The 18,949-nt window shown below is 40.5% G+C and overlaps 1 protein-coding gene and 1 long non-coding RNA gene across 3 annotated transcripts in view; one reads left to right on the top strand and one right to left on the bottom strand.

The window, feature by feature from the left end:
* The window catches only part of LOC111941361 (uncharacterized), a 37,184-nt gene that overhangs the window by 84 nt on the left and 18,151 nt on the right, over positions 1 to 18,949 (top strand). Inside the window, exon 1 of one of the 2 annotated variants that reach the window (XR_002869976.2) lies at positions 5 to 351. The exons of the other annotated variant lie outside the window; for it this stretch is intronic. This is a non-coding gene — a long non-coding RNA (uncharacterized LOC111941361). Of the gene's footprint in view, positions 1 to 4; positions 352 to 18,949 lie in introns of those variants that run through there. 2 annotated transcript variants of the gene reach the window in all.
* LOC147648525 (uncharacterized) lies at positions 14,935 to 18,872 on the bottom strand. The gene has a single exon (XM_086870142.1). It carries the CDS (start codon positions 18,165 to 18,167, stop codon positions 15,720 to 15,722), a length of 2,448 nt encoding a protein of 815 aa, XP_086726268.1. The 5' UTR covers positions 18,168 to 18,872; the 3' UTR covers positions 14,935 to 15,719.

Raw genomic sequence — 18,949 nt, 5'->3', positions numbered from 1 at the left:
GAGAGGTCTCCGCTTTGCCCCAAAATTCAGGGTGCAGTGTTGGGAACGGTACTTTACAAGCCGGATTTTCAGGGGGACTCAACAGCCCCGCTGCCATCGGGATTGCAGATGTTCGCAAACATAACGCGACCACAGCCTTGCACCTGTTGAACATCTGCTAAGTGCGCAGGACAGGGTTAGGGCCTGTTTCACCTCTGTCTGCAGTAACTGAGCGTGGAAGGACAGCAGGTTGGAAGAGCGCTGGCTCTCCCCGGGGAGTGAACAGTGACACGGTGTGTGTGGATGAAGTGCTGCCGAGACACCCACAGCAGTTGTTCCACGCGGCATAACTGTGTGCCAAAACTATTCCTTGTGAGTGGCTAGGGTTATTTCTATAGTGTATGCCTGGTGACACTCATAACCTCACTACAATAATGGAGGAGCTCCTCTAGGCAGACAAATCAGGGACAAGGCCACAGTCATTACCAGTGTGCAGAAAATCATGCTGCTAAAGGCCAGTGTTGACAAACAAGGCAGAGGAGTCCTGCAAAAATCAACTTTACCCAAAACTAGAGAGATCCCAGTGGATCATACCCATCTTGGGTCTTTCCAGTTTTTAGCAGACACAGCCTCCCTTTATTCTAAACACCCTCCTAATTTTCCCATTGGGTGAGGTAGTAGGAAGGTACAACCTTTCAGATCCACATACTACATATCTACGCTCCAACATGTACCCCCACACCCGATCTTCCAGAACATGATTGGTTCTTTCAGGTTATCCAGTAGTTTGTAAAGATGTGCACATCCCTTTCTCCTGTCACCCGTGTCATAGAGTTTATGGTCAGTAATTATGATTTGGGCTGGTGGTCATTGAATTGTTAAAGTTAGAAAAGACTTCTGAAATCATTAAGTCCAATTGTTATCCCAACACCACTGTGTTTGCCACTAGACCATGTCCCTAGGTGCCACATTCATAGGTTTTCTTAACCCTTCCAGGGCCAGTGATTCCACCCTTTCCTAAGCAGGCTGTTCCAATGCCTGATCACCCTTTCAGTGAAGTAATTGTTCCTCATATACAAACTAAACCTCCTTTGATGGAACTTGAGGCCATTTGCTCTTGTCCTGTTGTTTGTTACTTTGGAGAAAAGAGATGGACCCTCACCTGGCTACAGTCCTTTCAGGCAGTTGTAGAGAGTAGTAAGATCACACCTGAGCCTCCTTTTCTCCAAGCTAAACAATTCCAACTTCCTCAACTTTTCCTCCCAGGACTTGTGCTCTCCACACCCATCGCCAGCTCTGTTGCTCTTCTCTGGGCAAGAACATCCTTGCTGGATGCAACACTATCAGAATCAATCAATCAATCAATCCCTCAAATAAAGAACTAAAAAGATGTCTGAGAAAGGAAGCAGAGTTACAAATACAATGAAAGTTAGTGATTACATTTTCCAAAAAGTGTGTGATAGAAATACAATCATTTCTGCAGAGCAATTGTATTGCACCAGTTACTCAGTACATTGTGTCTTAATCCTCTGCTGTGAGGAACAAATAAGTTACTTTTTAAAACTGTTCTTTTGTTAATGATTAACTAGTGTTACAAATTGACCTCTCCTAAACACAGCATATGTCAAGTGAATAAAATAATTGCTTTCTTTTTATCCTGGGCTGAGTAATTTTGGATCAATACATCTTGAAAGGAATAGATCACTTTGACACTGTGTGTATGACACAGCCAGTAGCTAGCAAGTGGCTGGCACATTTTTCCCATGCAAAAGGTGTACCATTGGTGTTGTTAGAGTGACGTGGAGGAGTAGTGGCCTCAGCTAGAGAAAATTAGCCTCTCAGCCCAGAAAACAGTGAGCTTTGACGGGCTTGTTTGTCATTTAGGGTTAATACAACTATGAAATAAGGAGAGAAGGGTTACTGGTGGTGAATTTCTGGGTTTTTTTTCTTTGAGCTCCAAGAAATAACTCACCTAAACCAGTCCTTGAGTATTTTTCAAAGGAAGCATTGGTCTTCAGCTCTGCTTTTGTATGATTGTATAATTTAGTTAAAGGCAGATCATACATCTAGAAAGTAGAGGAATAGAGTATGATTTGTGACTCTTATGATCTATTAACTATGTTCTAGAATAGCTAAGAAGTAGCTAAAAGTTCTTAATCAAAAACAGGAATTAAGATGAGGTGTAGTAAACTACCTCAGGTAGTGCTGAAACAAAATTCTCCCTAAATTCTTCTTTATTCTAGAAGTCTTATCTTCCAGGAACATCAGCCCCAGGAAGAGATGGGACATCTACACTGCTTGGTTTGCAAGAATGAGTTTTATCCAGATTGATTTTGTTTGGCTGGTTCTTTGGCTTGTTTGGTTTTTTTGTGGGGCAAGTATGGATACCTACATAAGATTAAATAAGAGATAATTTTTTAGCTCTGAAGGAGATATGTTAGCTCTCTAGAGACAAGGATTCAAAACTATCCATGATTATATAAACTACCTCTATATGGTGTTCCCTTAAAATATTTCCTGTTCTGTATCCTTCTTTCAGGCACCATTTTCTTTAAGCTTTCAGTTTGGAATATGGGATCTGGTATAACACCTAGTTCTGTTACTTTTTGAATCTATTCTTTTCAATTAAATCTTGTCATAAGCAATGGGGACTTTGCTGTAGGAGTGTGTATGTATTCTCACACACCAATATGTACATTAGCCAGAATGTACATTTTCAGAATGTATTTCTTTAAGATGTCTTCAATATCAAATAAGTTATGTTATGAAGTCCTCCAAAACAGGTGTTTCCTATTCCACTTTGCAACTTTTATTTGTTTTAATAATATTTAATACTGAAAAAGTGCAAATTTTCCTGTATGTGTGAGATTTCTTTACACCACCCAAATAACAGTTTAAAGAAACTCAGTTCTAAGGAATTATAGATGGGGATGTTTTTAGTACTAATTTCTTTCTTATTTCCCATCAGAAAACTTTGAGCTTTTAGTTGTAGTTGGAGTATGCCCAGATATAATGCTTGCAGTCTAAAGCACTGATTCTGCATGTGATGTTGAACAGGGAGAGCCAGCAGCAAAGTCAGCAATACTTAAATGGGTACACTAGTCTGTCTGCTAGTCCTAAGCTAATTTTGTCACAACTTATTACAAGAACTGGTATAAAATATGACTGGATGCACTGGGAAAACCAAAGAGGAATGAACTGGAGACATGTTGTTAATCTTTAATTCTTTTTACCAATGATTTACCTTATGTCACTGCAGGCAAAAAAATCTCTCTAGGATGGTAGAAGATTGTGATTGTCTAATTTCTAGCAGATTTTCTGTTTCCTTTTGTTTTCATTTTAGACATTTTCTCAGGACTGTTTGGTATAAATCATGAGTTTCTACTCTGAAGTTCATATTTATACTTGGGAGATCTTCAGAGAATGTTTTTTACTCCAGTTTTTTAGCTGTGAAGAATTTAGGCCATGTTGATGGCAGACCTGAGCAATCTTTTTTTTTCTTTTTTTTTGGGTGATGTTGGTGTACAAGACTTTATTTAGAAGAACAGAGATAATTCCTTTCCATCAAGCTTCCTGAAATAACTAGGGAAAATAAAAATTATCACTAATTATCACTCATGACATGGAATAACCCTTCATTACCTCACGCACCCTTCTTATTCCTTGGGCAGCCTGCCAAATCTGAAGTAATTTTAGCATTAAATTTTTGCTACTGACTTAATCTGGGGAAAAAAAAAAAAAAAAAGAGAAAAGCAAACATCACAACCCCTCCAAAAAAAAAAAAAAAAAAACACAAAAGCCATTTGGAATAATATACAAGGATCCTGAAGTCAGACAAGTATAGGAGACATGTCACTGTGAATTCCAGTAATTCCACTGAATTCAGGTCTGAATTTTGCCTCATACATGTCAACACTAGTAATAATCTGGAAAACATCTTCCTATTTTGGAAGGAAGGAGAGCTGTTCCTTGAGTTTCCATAATGTAATGATGGAGAAAAAAACCTGAAAATATGAATCTGTCTGAGGCACTGTGACCTCTAGGATTCCTGTGTGTGAGGTATATGTGGCCGTTTGACCAATGTATTTAACATTCCCCTTGGCACTCTTTGAAATTGTCTATTACAAAACAGATGGTGCAGTAGTTACTTTTTGAAGGGCTAGAAGAGCATTACTACATCTGGAATTAATCTTTAGCTCCCTAAACCAATAGATCACCCAGTTTTAAGAAGGCCTTCTAATATAATTGCATTGCACAAGTACAGAGAAAGAATACACAGCTTTAAGGCAGAGTATAAGCAGTCCGGAACTATAATTCATAGGCACACAAGTCTTTCTGTTCAACTGTCTCATTTATGGGCAAGTCTTTTCTACAAGAATTTATTTTTATTGAGCAACATTAGTAAGTGAAATGTGTAACTTCTTCAATGAGATTTAAATAATCCACAAATTTTCGGGGTTTGTATAAAGTATTTTTCTTTTCTGTTGGTAACTACAGTATTCTTTGAGGGATGACTTCTTTCATTTTTATACTGTCCTTTGCCCAAAAAGGTAGATCAAGGTTGTATTAAACTAAAATGCACACCATTAACATTCAAATGAAGCCAGTTAAGGAGTTTTTGATGATTATTAAGTCGTACAACACATGCTCTGAAGAATGATGGGAAAGGGCATTAGGGCACTCAGGGTTGATGCTAGAGTAAGAAGTATTTCTGAAAACTTCAATGCCAAAGGAAAGTGCAAGTTTTAACCCATAGAACATCATATTTGAAAGTGTCTTGTACTGAACTGCTTGGATAATATTTGATCTGGATTATTTAAATATTTAAAATATTAATTGTGTTACTTGGCTTGGGGAAAAAACCTGTGCTTCCAAAAATGCACTACTTTCTGCAAAGGTCTTGAATTTCTGTAAAGAAGTGGTTATAAAGCAAGGAATTTGGAATACTATCAAATTAGATATCTGAAATAATGTTTAGAAAGATAAAATAGCTATTGTTTGTAGTATTTCAGTGGGTTTGTATGCTTTTCTGTCTTTCTTTTGTAAAGCACCTAGAACAGGGAGACATGGAAGGCTGGCAGATAAATAATGCATTGTTGGTTTACATTCCCAGATTACATTGTTGGCACTCTAATTATAATAATGTATAAGAATTTGAAAAACTGCACGAAGTAAGAAGCATTTTACAATATCAGTTTTTCTGTAGCCAGTGGAATTCCCCAGGAACTACTCAGTTCTGTGGATGACAGATAAAAATGAAGACAAGTTCTACCAGTTCATAACTTGTAATGTCAAATTACATGTTGCAGCTACTTTGCCTTTCCATTCTTTATAATCATTGTACCTGCTTTACTCACCTTGAAAGGGAAGTTTTGCTGAAGTTTTTTTACTGTTATTTCAGGTAAGTATTCCAGTTTAGTATCTTTATTTCAAGTTAGTGTCTTTAGCTGCCACTGGGGGCACACACAGCACAATTGTAACAGAATATTCTGCAAATGGCAGTCTATTTTGGGTTTAGTTTCTGGCTATATGACATGGTTATTCTTTTGACATCTGTTAAAATATTGTAGAAGGTTTGCCTTCTATCTTTTCCTTACTTTTAAGATGTAACTATAATATAGCTGGTTCTGTAGACTGCTGCACAACTTCATTAATTCTACACTTAGAGTCTAATATTTTCAAGTCATAGATTTGAAAATATTAAATTACTTTTATAAATACTCCAAAGGAACAGTTTTACAGTAAAAAGTAAAAGTATACCTGCTCTGGCCCTAGCAGGAGGTGGGCTGCAGCTTGCATCCACAGGATCCCTGCTTGACAGTCTGCAGATGTTCATCATCACACTGTCCGCATATAAAACTGAATTAGTATTCTTATTGGAAGGATTCTATGTTTTTACTCACCTGTTTTGCACACTTCCAGGAAACCACACCTAGATCTTGACTGATAATGTCTCCCAATGAGGCTGATCAGAAAGGAATTATTTCCACCAGTGCATATGCCCTGGTCATATTCTACTCCTCTCTGTGATGGCTGACAACTGGAATGCTTCCTTTGTAAATAGGAAAGGCGTTTCTTCAAAAAGATTATGTTCTGTTGAAATTATTCCAAACCCTGGAAAAAGGTTGTGTGATTAGTTCTGAAAGCCAGTCACTGGATACTTTTACATTTTAGCATGAGTCCATAGGGATTTTTTGAGGGAGAGAGATTGTGGTTCTGCAGATAAGAATGAGTTCTGTTTCATACTTAAAATTTATATTAAGAGCTATGCTGTATACTGGCATCCAGCTAGCAAATTCTGCTTACAACTAAGTAAATGGCATTGCCTATGCTGGAAGTGAATAATGAAAGACCCTTGCACCATCTGTCCAAATTCTATGTGCAAATCTGAGATGTTAAAATTTCTATGGTTTTGTTTTGACTAAAAGTTTCATTTTCTGTTAGATATAATGGCACACTTATCCACATGAGGGCACCAGTTGACATCTTATTCTCAGACTGGTGTGAAATCTGTTTCTGAAATAAACATATTTATCAATGGTCATTCTATCTTTACAGAGCTGGGGTAAATATTAAGCTTTTAAGTGTTACTGTTCTCCAGTTTTGGGGTTTTTTTTTTCAATTTTTAGGGCAGAAATATTTTCATTTTCCCTAAAGTCTACATGCAGCAGAAATCTTGAAATATTGTTCAATCACATAGAGATAAGGGGATGTTAAGTTTTTAAAAGAAATAAAATCAAAATTATTTTTTTAGTTTGTCTATATAATAGAATCTGAGGGAACATTCATTGAAATTGGTAAACTTTATTATTTCTTATCTTTGGAAACAGGAAAAAATATCCCGAGGTTTTAGCTTCATTCTTATTAAACCCACAACAATATGCAGTCAACACCCATTCCAACACCCAAGCATACAATCAGGTTATTTTTAATATTTTATTTTTATATATAATAAAAATTTTTAATTTTTTTTAAAAAGAAATTCAAAAACTAATCGATACTGTACTCTGGGTTAGGCTGAGGATCCAAGACCAAGCTTGTCCATTTCCTTTCCCTGCTGAATATTAACAATGACCAATGTACAGTACAGGAGCGATCTCATTTCCTCTCCCATCTCCTGAAGTGTCAGGCAATCAAAACCACAAAGGCTTGAGATTTTCCTAGGGGACTAGCAGTCTGCATGCTGTAAGGAGCTATCAGTCTGTTACCCATTTAGATACCCAAGCAGACTGCAGGGTTATTTGACAGAGACAAGTGCACACAACATGAAGAGATGTAAAGGTTATGTTTCTTTGAAACCAGTTTGACAGTTTTTTGAAGGAAGGGAAAACTTCAAAAATGCTTCAGAGTACATTTACAAAAAGTTTTAGCTTAGTGAGGCTAATCTTTCTAGACTCTAAGCACTGGAAACCCACAGGCTTTTCCAAAGCATGATTTTGAAGAAATTATCTTCATCTCTTGGTTTCCCCTGGCCAAGCCTGATTCTCCATTGACTGTTAGCATGAACTGGAGAAATCAGGGTTTGGGGACTGATCTTGGTCTTGGACCCTGGTGACGGAGAAAGAAAATACCATTTTTTAGATATTAAAGTTATTGTGGTAGAACAGAGTTCTCTGAGTGGAGTGGAGAAAGCTAGGAAAATTTCTTCTCAACAGAAAGCCCACAGGGATCAGAAAAGGTGTTAATTATCCTCAGTCTTTATTGAAACATAGATACAGATACAAGCATGTTTTGTAGCATGAGAAGTGACCTGAGCATTGGAACAGGTACTAAAAATTGAGAAAACATGAATCTACTGAAAATCCTGATGCAAAATGTTGACTTAATAGCCCATTTCTTTTCTAAAAAAAAAAAAAAAAAAAAAAAAAGGAAAAAAAATAGCCAGTAAGTGTTTCAAGTGTTATGATAGAAGAGGTTCTGCTTGATCCATAAAATATTTGATCAGCTATCCAGAAGTCTGGATTAGCTGAATATATATTCATCATATGAAAAGCCTAATGCGTTGGAAACAGCAGAAGATTTCTGAGATTCTTGATACTTTTGGCACAAGTCAGACCTCAATTTAGCTCAATGTAACTGATAGGAGAAAAAAAAATTGTGTCCTTAGAGAAGATGACAAATGTAACGATGCATTTGAGAGGACCTGAGATTTCAGCATGCCCACTGAGACAACAGGAATAAGGCAGAAAATGCAGCTTTATTGTTGACTAAAACACTGAGAGGGTCAGTAGCCTAAGCACTATGGGAGTGTTCATACCTGAAGGGAATTGTAAAGTTGATAACATTCTGTGTGCCAGGATTTTTGGCACATGTGAGTCACAGCCTCTTACATCTAAGTAGTACAAACAACTTAGATAAACTTGCAAAGTCATTGCAGGAATAACAGAAACTAAGGAAAAGATGAAGAACAAGAGACTGTAAAGTGAAGCTGTAGCACAGAGCAGCAGCAACTCTGGCTAGAGTAGTAGTGATTTCTGTAGGAAGTTTCTGAGCAGGGATCTGTCAAAAAGGATAGGTGTAGTGTGATCTACTTTTAGCTGTCCAATATAATGAGCCTTAATTTATTACCTAGGTTGTTCTTATATTTAAGAGATACTGACATCTTCAGATAGTGGTTCATGTCTTTTATGCCAATCTAACTTTGACACTTATCCTGGGTAAGATATCTGCTGTTTAGAGGCAACTGTGCAGTTTCACTGAGTGTAGAAGGATCACCTGGGACTAGATTAGACACAAAAATTTTAGGCAGCCTAAGTTAAGTGAGATAGTTCCATCAATTTCTAAGTGGTGGTTTGCATTTATACCTTGTGTCAGAGTAATGGTGTCTTCTGCATAGAATCATAGAATTATTAAGGTTGGAAGATACCTTTCAGACCATTGAGTCCAACCGTTAACCTAATAGTGACATTTTTCACTGTCCCCAAATGCCATATCTAGACATTGCACGGTTAACCTGATCTTCTTCTCTAACAAGGTGACCCAGTTGTGTATGAGGGAAATGCTGTAGAGGTTAATCAAGCAGGACCTGCCAGCTACATAGCTTGTAATTCTGTATAAGAAACTTATAATACTTGACCTGTCTCATATTTGGTACATGGAGACTCAGGTGCTAAAAGTAACACACAAATAATGACACCAGTGTGGCACAGGAGAAAGTGGTGATGTAGACAGGAGTCCTGATGCATGCAGGCTTTGAAGACACAGGCATCCTTGTACTGGCAAGTGGTAACTCTGGAAAAAATTTAAAAGTAATGACAGGAATTATGTGTGGTGTTTTTTCTTGACTCCTCTCTCTTCCTAGTAAGTATTCAATGAGAGCATGGATCTTTCTGTATACCTAAGAGCTCCTGTTCCTTGGCACATTGATACCCAAATAAGAGTAAGTTGGTTCAAATGGACAATTTCCCAAACAGCATCCAACTGTGCTAACGACATGAAGGTTCCGTGATACAGGACGTAAAGTTTCCTAAAAGCCTCCTGATTTTCCAATGACATAATTGAAGTAATGATTAATATTAAAATTAATGGGGAAAAAAACCCAAACTCAACAATATGTTTATTAAAAGAGTAATCTTTCCATGAGCAAAAGCACTAACATGTTTTCCATGTGTTAACTCAGATGATTTACCATATCTCTAGATATCTCTACCATGGATATCAGATAGTGGTATGATTGGTAAAGATATTGCAGTGAACTTCAGTTCTGGAAACTTTTATCAAACTGCCTGCATTTAAGTGTCCAAGCAGAATTATGATGCTCTGCTACCTTTTTTTTCCCCTCCCAAGCACACTCTCAAGGCAGACTTTTGGCCATCACTTCCTCAGTCTGGAGTTCTTCTGCAGTTCTCAAATTTTTACTTTTTATTAATATTTAAGCAGTTACAAATTAAATATAATGTATTTATATAATATAATATATTAATATAATAATATAATACTAAGTACAATAATATTGCATTTAACAATAATATATACAATAACAATTTATAATAACATAATACTATATAATAACACATACAATACATACAATAATAATACACTGACAGGGATCTGCAACCTCTTTTTCCAGGCAGCAGTAGGACCTGAACTTAATTGCTTCTGCCTGGGGTTTGATTTGAAGGACAGATGGCAATAGCTGTTTTTTCCCTACTTTTGCAATGAGTCTAGATCTGCTACAGAATGTTTCAAGGTGTGCCAAAAATGCTACCTGTAGCAGCTTGAGAGAAGCTTACTCTGTGCTTATGTACAGCAGCTTTATAGGGCTCTGCGAACTGCAAAACCTGATCTTTTATAGAAAAGACCCTCAGTCAAACTCTGCAGGACTATTACCAATGGAAAGTAAACATTGATTAAATTAAAAGAATGTCTCTGCCTTTCCAAGGGTGAAGCTAATACCAAATTACATTTTTGGTCCTGGCTGGCCAGAATTTAAAACTAATCTTAAGAATAATTTTTTCACTTTCTCTTAAGCCTATGCATTTAAGCAACAAGAAGTAAAAAGAACCAAAAATCTGAAGCATACAATGTCTGCTTATTGTATGCAGTATGGTATCTGTGGGCTTGAGTTTCACACAACTTTGTGTGCTTTCTTCAATGATGACATTTAATGGCCATTTTGAAGAATTTGCACTTACAAGTCTTTTCAAAATTCAGAATACCCTGAAACTATTGCAGATGACCAACTAGTGATTTCCACTTTTTTGATAATGCTCAGATACACTTCATTCCACCTGATTGCTAATGATTACTGGCCTTGTATTAAAAGAGTAACAAAAGCATTTGTTGCCTGAGTAGATACTCTCTAACACAGAGTAGCTACACATGTAGCATTTTTAATTCTCTGAGTACTTCTGGTTAGTGTAACCAGCCTCACAATCAGATGTGGTAACTGCTGAAAGATGTCTAGCCTCAGCCAAAAAACACTGCAGAGAAAGTGTATCAGTTCACCATGCAGCTGCATGGACGCTGATGCCAGCTCAGGAGAAAAGGTATGGGTAAGAACTAGCAGCTGGAAAGTGGAATCATTTATTTCATCAGCATATGCCAAAATAAACTCCTCATGGGTCTGCTAACTAAGGGCTGCCAATATAACAATGATATGTTAGTAGAAACTCACTACTGATAAAGTCTTGTGTTAGTCATCCATAAATTTAAGAACAGAAAACTGAACCCAAATTTTAAAAGAATACCAGATGTCTTCTGATTACATCAGAATATAATAGTTCTGTCAAAATTAAATTCAAAGAAGAAACAGGTCAGAACTGAAGATAGGCACGTTGTCAAAGAAATTAAGATTTTAAATTAATGAACTTGGATGCCTTTCATTTTGCTGTCCAGGTACATCATCAGCTGCCCTACGCAGCTGGAACCAGGGTGCTGGTAGCTCCAAGACACAAGTCATGATTTTGTGCAGACCTAGGAGTGGTTTCCTAAAAGTAAAGTGGCCCTATGTTTTGAGAATAAATCTAGATTCTGTGATTGGTTTTTCAAATTAAGGGCTCAAAAGTGGTTAGCTAAACTAAAAAAAAAAAAAAAAATATTTGGAGTTACAATCAGAAATCACTAGAATATTAAGTAAACTCCTAGCATTACACCAAGGCCTATGGATTACTCAAATAATCTGGAATAAAGCTTTCTCTGTAAAAGTAAACTCTCCAAAGTAGAGAAATATTAGGAATTTCCTTTGGGCTGAGTACTCAGATCTCAGACCTAGGAAATAAATGTGATCTGTAACAAACCTAATAGGAGCTCAAGTACCATAAAGCCTCCTCCAGTGACCCCCAAGGCGACCATTCTTTTTCTCAGTGCTTCTGTTGCTACATCTTGAGAATCCTTCTTAAGACTGAGGGGTAAATGTCTCTTTTTAGACAAAATCTCCTAAGCTGCCATCTCATTTGTACTCAGCAGTTGTAGCCTCTTTATTTCTAAGACTGAATAATACACACTGTTATCCACACATAAATTAAAATGGTTAATGGAAGCCTGTATCTTACAAACCTATGTTTTTTTTTACTTTGGACCTTACTTTTGGATTCAAGTAGAGATAGAATGGAGATGTTTGTTATTTCTTTTTCAAAAGGTTGTTACTCAGTTTAGTGAAGCTTTTTCTTTACAGCAAGATGAGTAGGAGTTGTTACTTAGAAGACTTAAATTTGTAATCCAGCATACATGTGACAAATCATATCGTGTACACGAGCAGCAGTGGTTTGTGAATCACTTCTGCTGTGATCACAACTACTACTGTGTTGTCTATTTTTCACTCTGTTGATTATGTGACAATCCTGGCTTGTAGATTCTTTTGCCATGTCAGAGGATTTGAAACTGAAAGTAACAGGACAAGAATTTAATTCAAGTTATTTCTGATCTGTCTTAATATTATTATACCTTCTTTACCTGTTTCAACCTGTCCCAATGCCCTTTAACTCAGCACAGATAATGAAAGTGTAATACTTTATGCAAAGCACAGCACCACTTCAGCTGCACTTGAAATGTGTGGAAAATTTTCACCTTGGTATTGCTTTTGTAAGTTCTTGAATGAGATTTGACTTCTGTCTCTTCCAACAATGGATCTATTTTCTCCCTTTTTTTTTTTTTTTTTCCGGTCCTTTCGTGCGGATAGGGCAAGTTATAGCACATTGGTTTTGGCAGCTATGAAGGAAAATTAGTGTCCCCACATTCAAAGGCCAGTATTTTACAGGACTGTATATAGATGAGTCATATATTACCATCACATGAATAAGACAGAACAACACTGTCAAGAAGTGCTGGAAAGGAAAAGTAGAATATCTTTCTTTCAAAGACTTTACATTACCACTATTTCTAAATTTTCATCTTGAAACTTCTTCAGTTCTGGCTTGACCACTGTCAAAGATGTGGTTTGTTAAACTGTTATTAGACTACTGGTGCTTCAGAGATTTTTCTACAGTTTAATAAATACAGAGGAAAGCGTCACAGCTTTAATTATAAGCATATATAGAGGGGAAATAGGGTAAATTATCAAGTACATTCTGTATATCATTCTCTAGGAGCTCAAGTAAAACAGCATTTAAAACTATGATATTTCCCAGACTATAAGTTTTCACAGTGGTGCTACTCCAAGAGAAAAATTTAAATATCATCCAGTAAAATGATGCAACTAAGTATCCTTTTTAAGACCAGTTTATTTAATTTCACTGTCATGCAGACTAAAGCAGCCTACATCACCGTAATGTTAAAGTTTAAACATACATCAAGATGGAAAGAGGGCACAATAGCACAAAAATCCTAACAGAACAAGTTAACATTCATGGAGGGTGTGATAGTAAGGGGTACTACATATATATATGTACACACATACACACACACACACACACATATATATATATATACATATATATATATACATACGTATTTATGTGAGAAACATATGACTCTGTCTTTAAATGAGAAATACGGATGGATATTCACTGTGTATTGTCATGGATGTCTCCCAGAACTAGTGCATCTTGGTCAATGCCTCTAACCAGAGGTTATGCCACAGCCCCCAAATTCTCCTCCTTCCTTCTTGGTTGGTGGGGAGTTTGCACAAACGTGGTCTCAGCAGATGAGCCTGTGGGCTCTGGCCTCCCCCAGGCCAAACCCAACCAGAGCTAATTTTCAGGACAGCTGCAGGATTTGGCCTTCTTGTGGATATATTCTTCTCCCTCAGTCTTGTTTATTTGTCCCTCGTCCTGAGGTAATTAAACAATAGTGTCACTGTTACTGTACCTCAAGTTCCATTGGACAGCTTAAATCACAGTCAAGTTCCAGTCAAGTCGCGGATGGGTGGGCCTTGGTGGTCACAGCTTCTTTATATAATTTTGTTGTAATGGGCAAAACTGCTTCATTGCAATGCTTACCCATAACATTGCAATTACCCATAACATTTCAGTCTCTGACAGTCCTGATGTGCCCAGAGTCCCTGTGAGGCTTTGGACACAGTGCCACATGACACCCCAAGCCCCACAGTGCAGAGACCTGGCTTTGGAGGGTGGGCTATGCAGGGCATGAGGAGTTGGCCAAATGGATGCAGCCAGGGAGTTGTGGTCAGTGGCTCCATCCCCAGGCTCCAAGGCTGGAGAGGTGTCCATCAGGTCTCTGCCTTGACACAAGGGCTCTTTAATGGTTTTGCCAATGACAGAGAGAGTGGATGGACCTTCCCCTCAGCACAGAGTTTGGAGGGGACGAGAAACTGAGCAGGGCAGGGGCTGAGGAGAAGTACTTGGGTATGTGGATGGAGGAGAAGCTCAGCATGAGCTGACAATCTGTGCTCACAGCCCAGAAAGTCAGCCCTGTGCTGGTCTGCATGGAAAGAAGCAAAGAGCAGTAGATCAAGGGAGGTGTTTGTGGCCCTCCAGTCCATTTTTGCAAGACCCTACCTGGATCACTACATCTGTGTCTGGGGGCCCAAGCATAAGAAGGACATGTACCTGCTAGAATGTGTTCAGAGGAGAGCAACAGAGATCCGCTCAGAGCTGGAGCACCTCTGCTATAATGACAGGCAGGGCAGGGAATATGCTCCAATCCAACTGGGGAGAGATGCCCCTGCCCAAACCAAGGCGCAAATGAGACCATATGATGATAACATGCAGATTTTATTTAACATGAATTTTGTTTAACAAGAAATGTGAAGCTGAGGGATAGAAATAGGAAAGAGGTTTCAGATAGAGAGAAAGAGACCAGAAGATAATCAGATGGAACTAGAAGATCTTTAGGGCTCTTCCCAATCCAGAGCATTCTGTGATTCTAGAATATGTGTATATGTATTTTAACTTGATATTATTATTATTATTACCATCAATATAATTATTATCATCAATACAATATTATCATCAATAGTTATTGTTATTATTTACTACTACTACTATTTTTTTTCTTTTTCCTGTTTGTCTTCTTTTTCTTCTTATTTGCTACTACTAAAGGTGCTTCTACATCATCTTTTTCTTCTTTTGCTTTTTCTTCTTCCTCTTCTTCTTTAGTACTACTAATTCTTCATATTATTATTAGTAGTAGTAGTAGTAGTATTCCTGTTCTTATTCTTTTTGTGTTTTTTTTGGTGTGGGTTTTTTTTTTTTACTACTACTGTTTCTTAAACCAAACTTTAATTTGTTTTAAATGAACTGTGTGTGTTGCAATCCTGCAGTCTGCAGTGAGGTCCTGGGAGCAATACCTCCTGTCTGTGCCCATTCCTCATGGATAAAATCCCAAAGTATCAGCAGGTAATCCTCTCAAGATGAAAGGAAATGGCCTTTCCTCCAGGAAGGTTCCACCAAAGTAGGTTCAGCTTAAATATCAGGAACAATTTTTCCCTGACAGAGTTGTCAGGAATTGGAAGAAGTTGCTCAGGGAGGTGGTGGAGTCATTAGCAATGTAAGTGTTCAAGAGTTGTCCAGATGTGGCACCTGAGGACATGTTTTTGGGGTGATGATGCTGGTGCCAGGGTGACAGTGGGACTGCATGACTTTCAAGGTCTTTTTCCCACCCTGATGATTCTCTGTGATTCACTGCTGTGCCACCTGTCACCAACATCCACCTGGAATGCTGGTTTGGTGCTGGCCACATCGGTCATATTTGGTTTTTGGGACACCCACTTGGGATGCTCCAATGCAGCCAGGTATTGCTGAGGCTGCAGGGACATGTCCAGGCAGATGCAGCTGTGTGGCTCCCTCTGGATGCTGGGCCAGCTGCCACCTCCAGGGCCCAGGCTGGAGCCAGCAGCAGCCCTAATCCTCGGGCTGCGGCACCATGCAGGGGCAGCGGAAAAGGCTGCACAGTGCCTGTGTGAGACGGGAGGGGTGTTTATGGTGGGGATCTGACTGCCACCTGAAGGTCTGGGCTCCCTTCTGGGGAGCTGAGCAGCTGGGACATCTGCATGGGGCAGGGCCAGCCTCTGGCACCTGCTCCTTGAAGGCAGGACCAACTGCACATCCTCTGGGGGCTTGGGATTTCACTTGGAGGTGTGGCTCAAGTGCCTGATGCTCGACCCAAGCCTCTGGAGGGACAGGCACTTGGAACCCATCCTCTGCAAAGTGTCCCGGTCTTTCCTCTCTGTCTTCTTCTTCAGATAGCTCAAGGATACTCAGATCATCCCACTTGTCCTCCTCCTGCAGCAAGGGCTTGACCCCGGTGCTGTGGACACTTGCGTGTTGCAAGCTGTCCGGCCTGAGCTCCTTATCAGTGTCTTTTTTCCAGCTGGACTGCATGGAAGCTCTGTTAACCTTCCCTTTGGACATCTTCTGGCCAATGGAATCTTCCTCTTCAGTAAGCTCTTGGCCAATGGACTTGTCCCAGTCAGAGAGTTCTTGGTAGCTACTGACTTTGTGGGACAGCTCTTGCTTCCTGTATTCTTCCCAGACAGACAGTTTTTGGGAGCTACCGGCTTCTTGGGATAGCACTTTCTCTGTACATTCTTCCCAATCATAAAATTCTAGGTAGCTTTCAGCTTCTCCTGGGGACAGCTCTTGCTCGATGCAGGCTTCCCCTGGAGACAATTCCTGGTAGCTTCCAGCTTCTCCCGGGGATAGCTCTTGCTCCATGCAAGCTTCCCCTGGAGACAATTCCTGGTAGCTTCCAGCTTCTCCTGGGGACAGCTCATGCTCCATGCAGGCATCCCCTTGGGACAATTCCTGGTAGCTACCAGCTTCTCCTGGGGACAGCTCCTGCTCCATGGAGGCCTCCCCTTGGGACAATTCCTGGTAGCTACCAGCTTCTCCTGGGGACAGCTCTTGCTCTGTGCAGGCTTCCCCTTGGGACAGTTCTTGGTATTTGTTCATTTCTTTTTGGGAGAGCTCTGGGTCTTCCTCATCATCACACTGGGAAAGCTTGAGCTCCCCAGCCAAGGTGCCCTCCTCAGTCTCCTGTTCTATCAGGACTGACCCCCTGTCTGCCTCCTCCTGCTGCTTACTGAACACCTGGGCTCCTAGTGGGCAGGTCAAGGGGCTGGGTGGGCAGCAGGGGCTGTGCAGGACAGAGATTGGTCTCTCTTCCCTTTCTACTGGAGCTGCTGCTTCCAGTTCTGCAGCCACGCTTTGCTGCAGGTGCCCCTGTTCCTCTGGCTTCTGGACAGATGCTGGGACCTCAGGCATAGCCTTGAGAACCACCTCAGAGGTGATGTGCCTCGCTAAGTCCAGCAGAGTCTGGCTGCAGCCTGGGTGGCTGCGTGGGGCAGGGACTGGGCTCTCTGTCCCTAATGATAGCACCTCCTCACTGCCTGCAGGAGAATCCAGTGCCTCTTCCTCCTCGGGAGCCAGAGGCTCAGGAGGCTTCTCCTCACCAGCTCCAGCCAGGGCAGCAACAGGGCAGGACAGCCAGGGCAGCTGAGCTGCTGGCTCAGCCTCCATGGGACTTCCCAGGGCAGGAGAGGTGCTGGGTAACTCACAGACTTCCTCTCCTGACATCTTAGTGTCTGTACTGCTGGAAGAGCTGGGTCTCTGCTGAGCACAAGTCTGGGCATCTTCATCATTCTCTGTGTGCAAGGGTTTGTCCCAGGTCTTGTAACTGACTCCTTCTCCCCATTGGGACAGCCCCTGACTGCTCATGCTTTCTTCCTCTTGGGACTGCTTTTGGTCACTCTTGTTTTTTTCCCTTTGGGTCAGCTTTTCCACATTGTAGTGTTTTCCTTGGGATACCTCCTTGTCACTCTTGTCTCCTACTTGGGACAATTCTGGGTCTCTCTTACCCACTTCCAATTGGTACATGTGTGGACAGCCTCGCACATCTTCCAAAAGAGCCAGATCCTGGCATCCATCCTCTTCCCATTGGGATAACTCTTGATGTCTGTCATCATCTTCATGCGAAGGGCACAGCTCCTGGACTGTCATGTTTTCTTCCCGGTAGTACAGCTCTTGCTGTGTTCCATCTCCCCACTGGACTGTCACATCTACGTCCCACTGGACTGTCACTTCTTCTTCTTGTTGGTAAAACTCTTGTTCGCTTACTTCTTCCCACAGGCAAAGCTCTTGGTCATCAATATTTCCCCATTGGAAAAGTTCTTGATCCATATCATCTATCCACTCTTTGTCCATGTTGACAAAGGCACCCTCCTCCTCAGCCTCTGACAGGAACAGGACTGAGCTGCCCTCTACCTCCAGTCTGCTGAGGGCCTGGTCTTCCTGCCAGCTGGGCAAGGGGCTGGGGGACCTGGAGTTAGGGTTCACCTTGTCCTCTTCCATCTTGGACTTCCTCTAACACAGAGGTATCCTGGGAGCCGCTTCCTCCTGAGATGACAGCTCCCACTGGTCACCACAGGACTGGCTCTGTGCCTCTTAAGTAGCCCCCTGGTGGGGTGGGTCTCTGCCATGTCACAAGGGCCTCTGGGCACCACAATATCCCACATCACCAAGGGTCCTGACACAATGCACCTGTGTCACAAAGGGCTATACCCAGCACCCCTTCAACAGACAAAATTACTGGAACTGTGGGTTTCTAGCCTCCTCATAAATTTGTCATCCAGCTTTGAAAATTATCAGAAACACCTCTGCCTGAATTAAGGTGCAAATGAGACAATATGCCAAAGTGAATAGTACAGGTTTTATTTACAGTAAATGAGAGGGACACAGAGAGAAACAGAGAGAAAGAAAAAGAAATAGAAAAAGGTAGCCACAAGAAAGAGAATGACAGAAACAGATTAAGTAGAAAATATCACCATTCTATTGATCCCAATGGTGTCCTGTTGATGTTCTCCATGAGGGCTTCTTGATGGTGAGGGACCCCAGGAAGCATCAAGTTCAATGGACTGATATATGCTTGGGTTGGGTGGGAAGGCCCAGGTGCCTCCCGTGGGGCAGAGAACAAGTTTGACACAGTCTCTTGCAGATTTCTCTGAATCTGTTACATCACTCTGCATCACGTGCAATTCTCCACTGCAAGGCTTCAGCAATGAGTCTGGGGAGAGCTTTGTGGGTCTTTGATGGATTATGACATCTCATCAGTGCCCCTCATGTGCATTCCTCAT

Source organism: Cyanistes caeruleus, chromosome Z, assembly GCF_971803275.1.
Source record: "Cyanistes caeruleus chromosome Z, bCyaCae1.hap1.1, whole genome shotgun sequence".
Taxonomy (NCBI): domain Eukaryota; kingdom Metazoa; phylum Chordata; class Aves; order Passeriformes; family Paridae; genus Cyanistes; species Cyanistes caeruleus.
The sequence above is the reverse complement of the archived record's forward strand: the minus strand, read 5'-3'. Positions and strand labels throughout refer to the sequence as shown.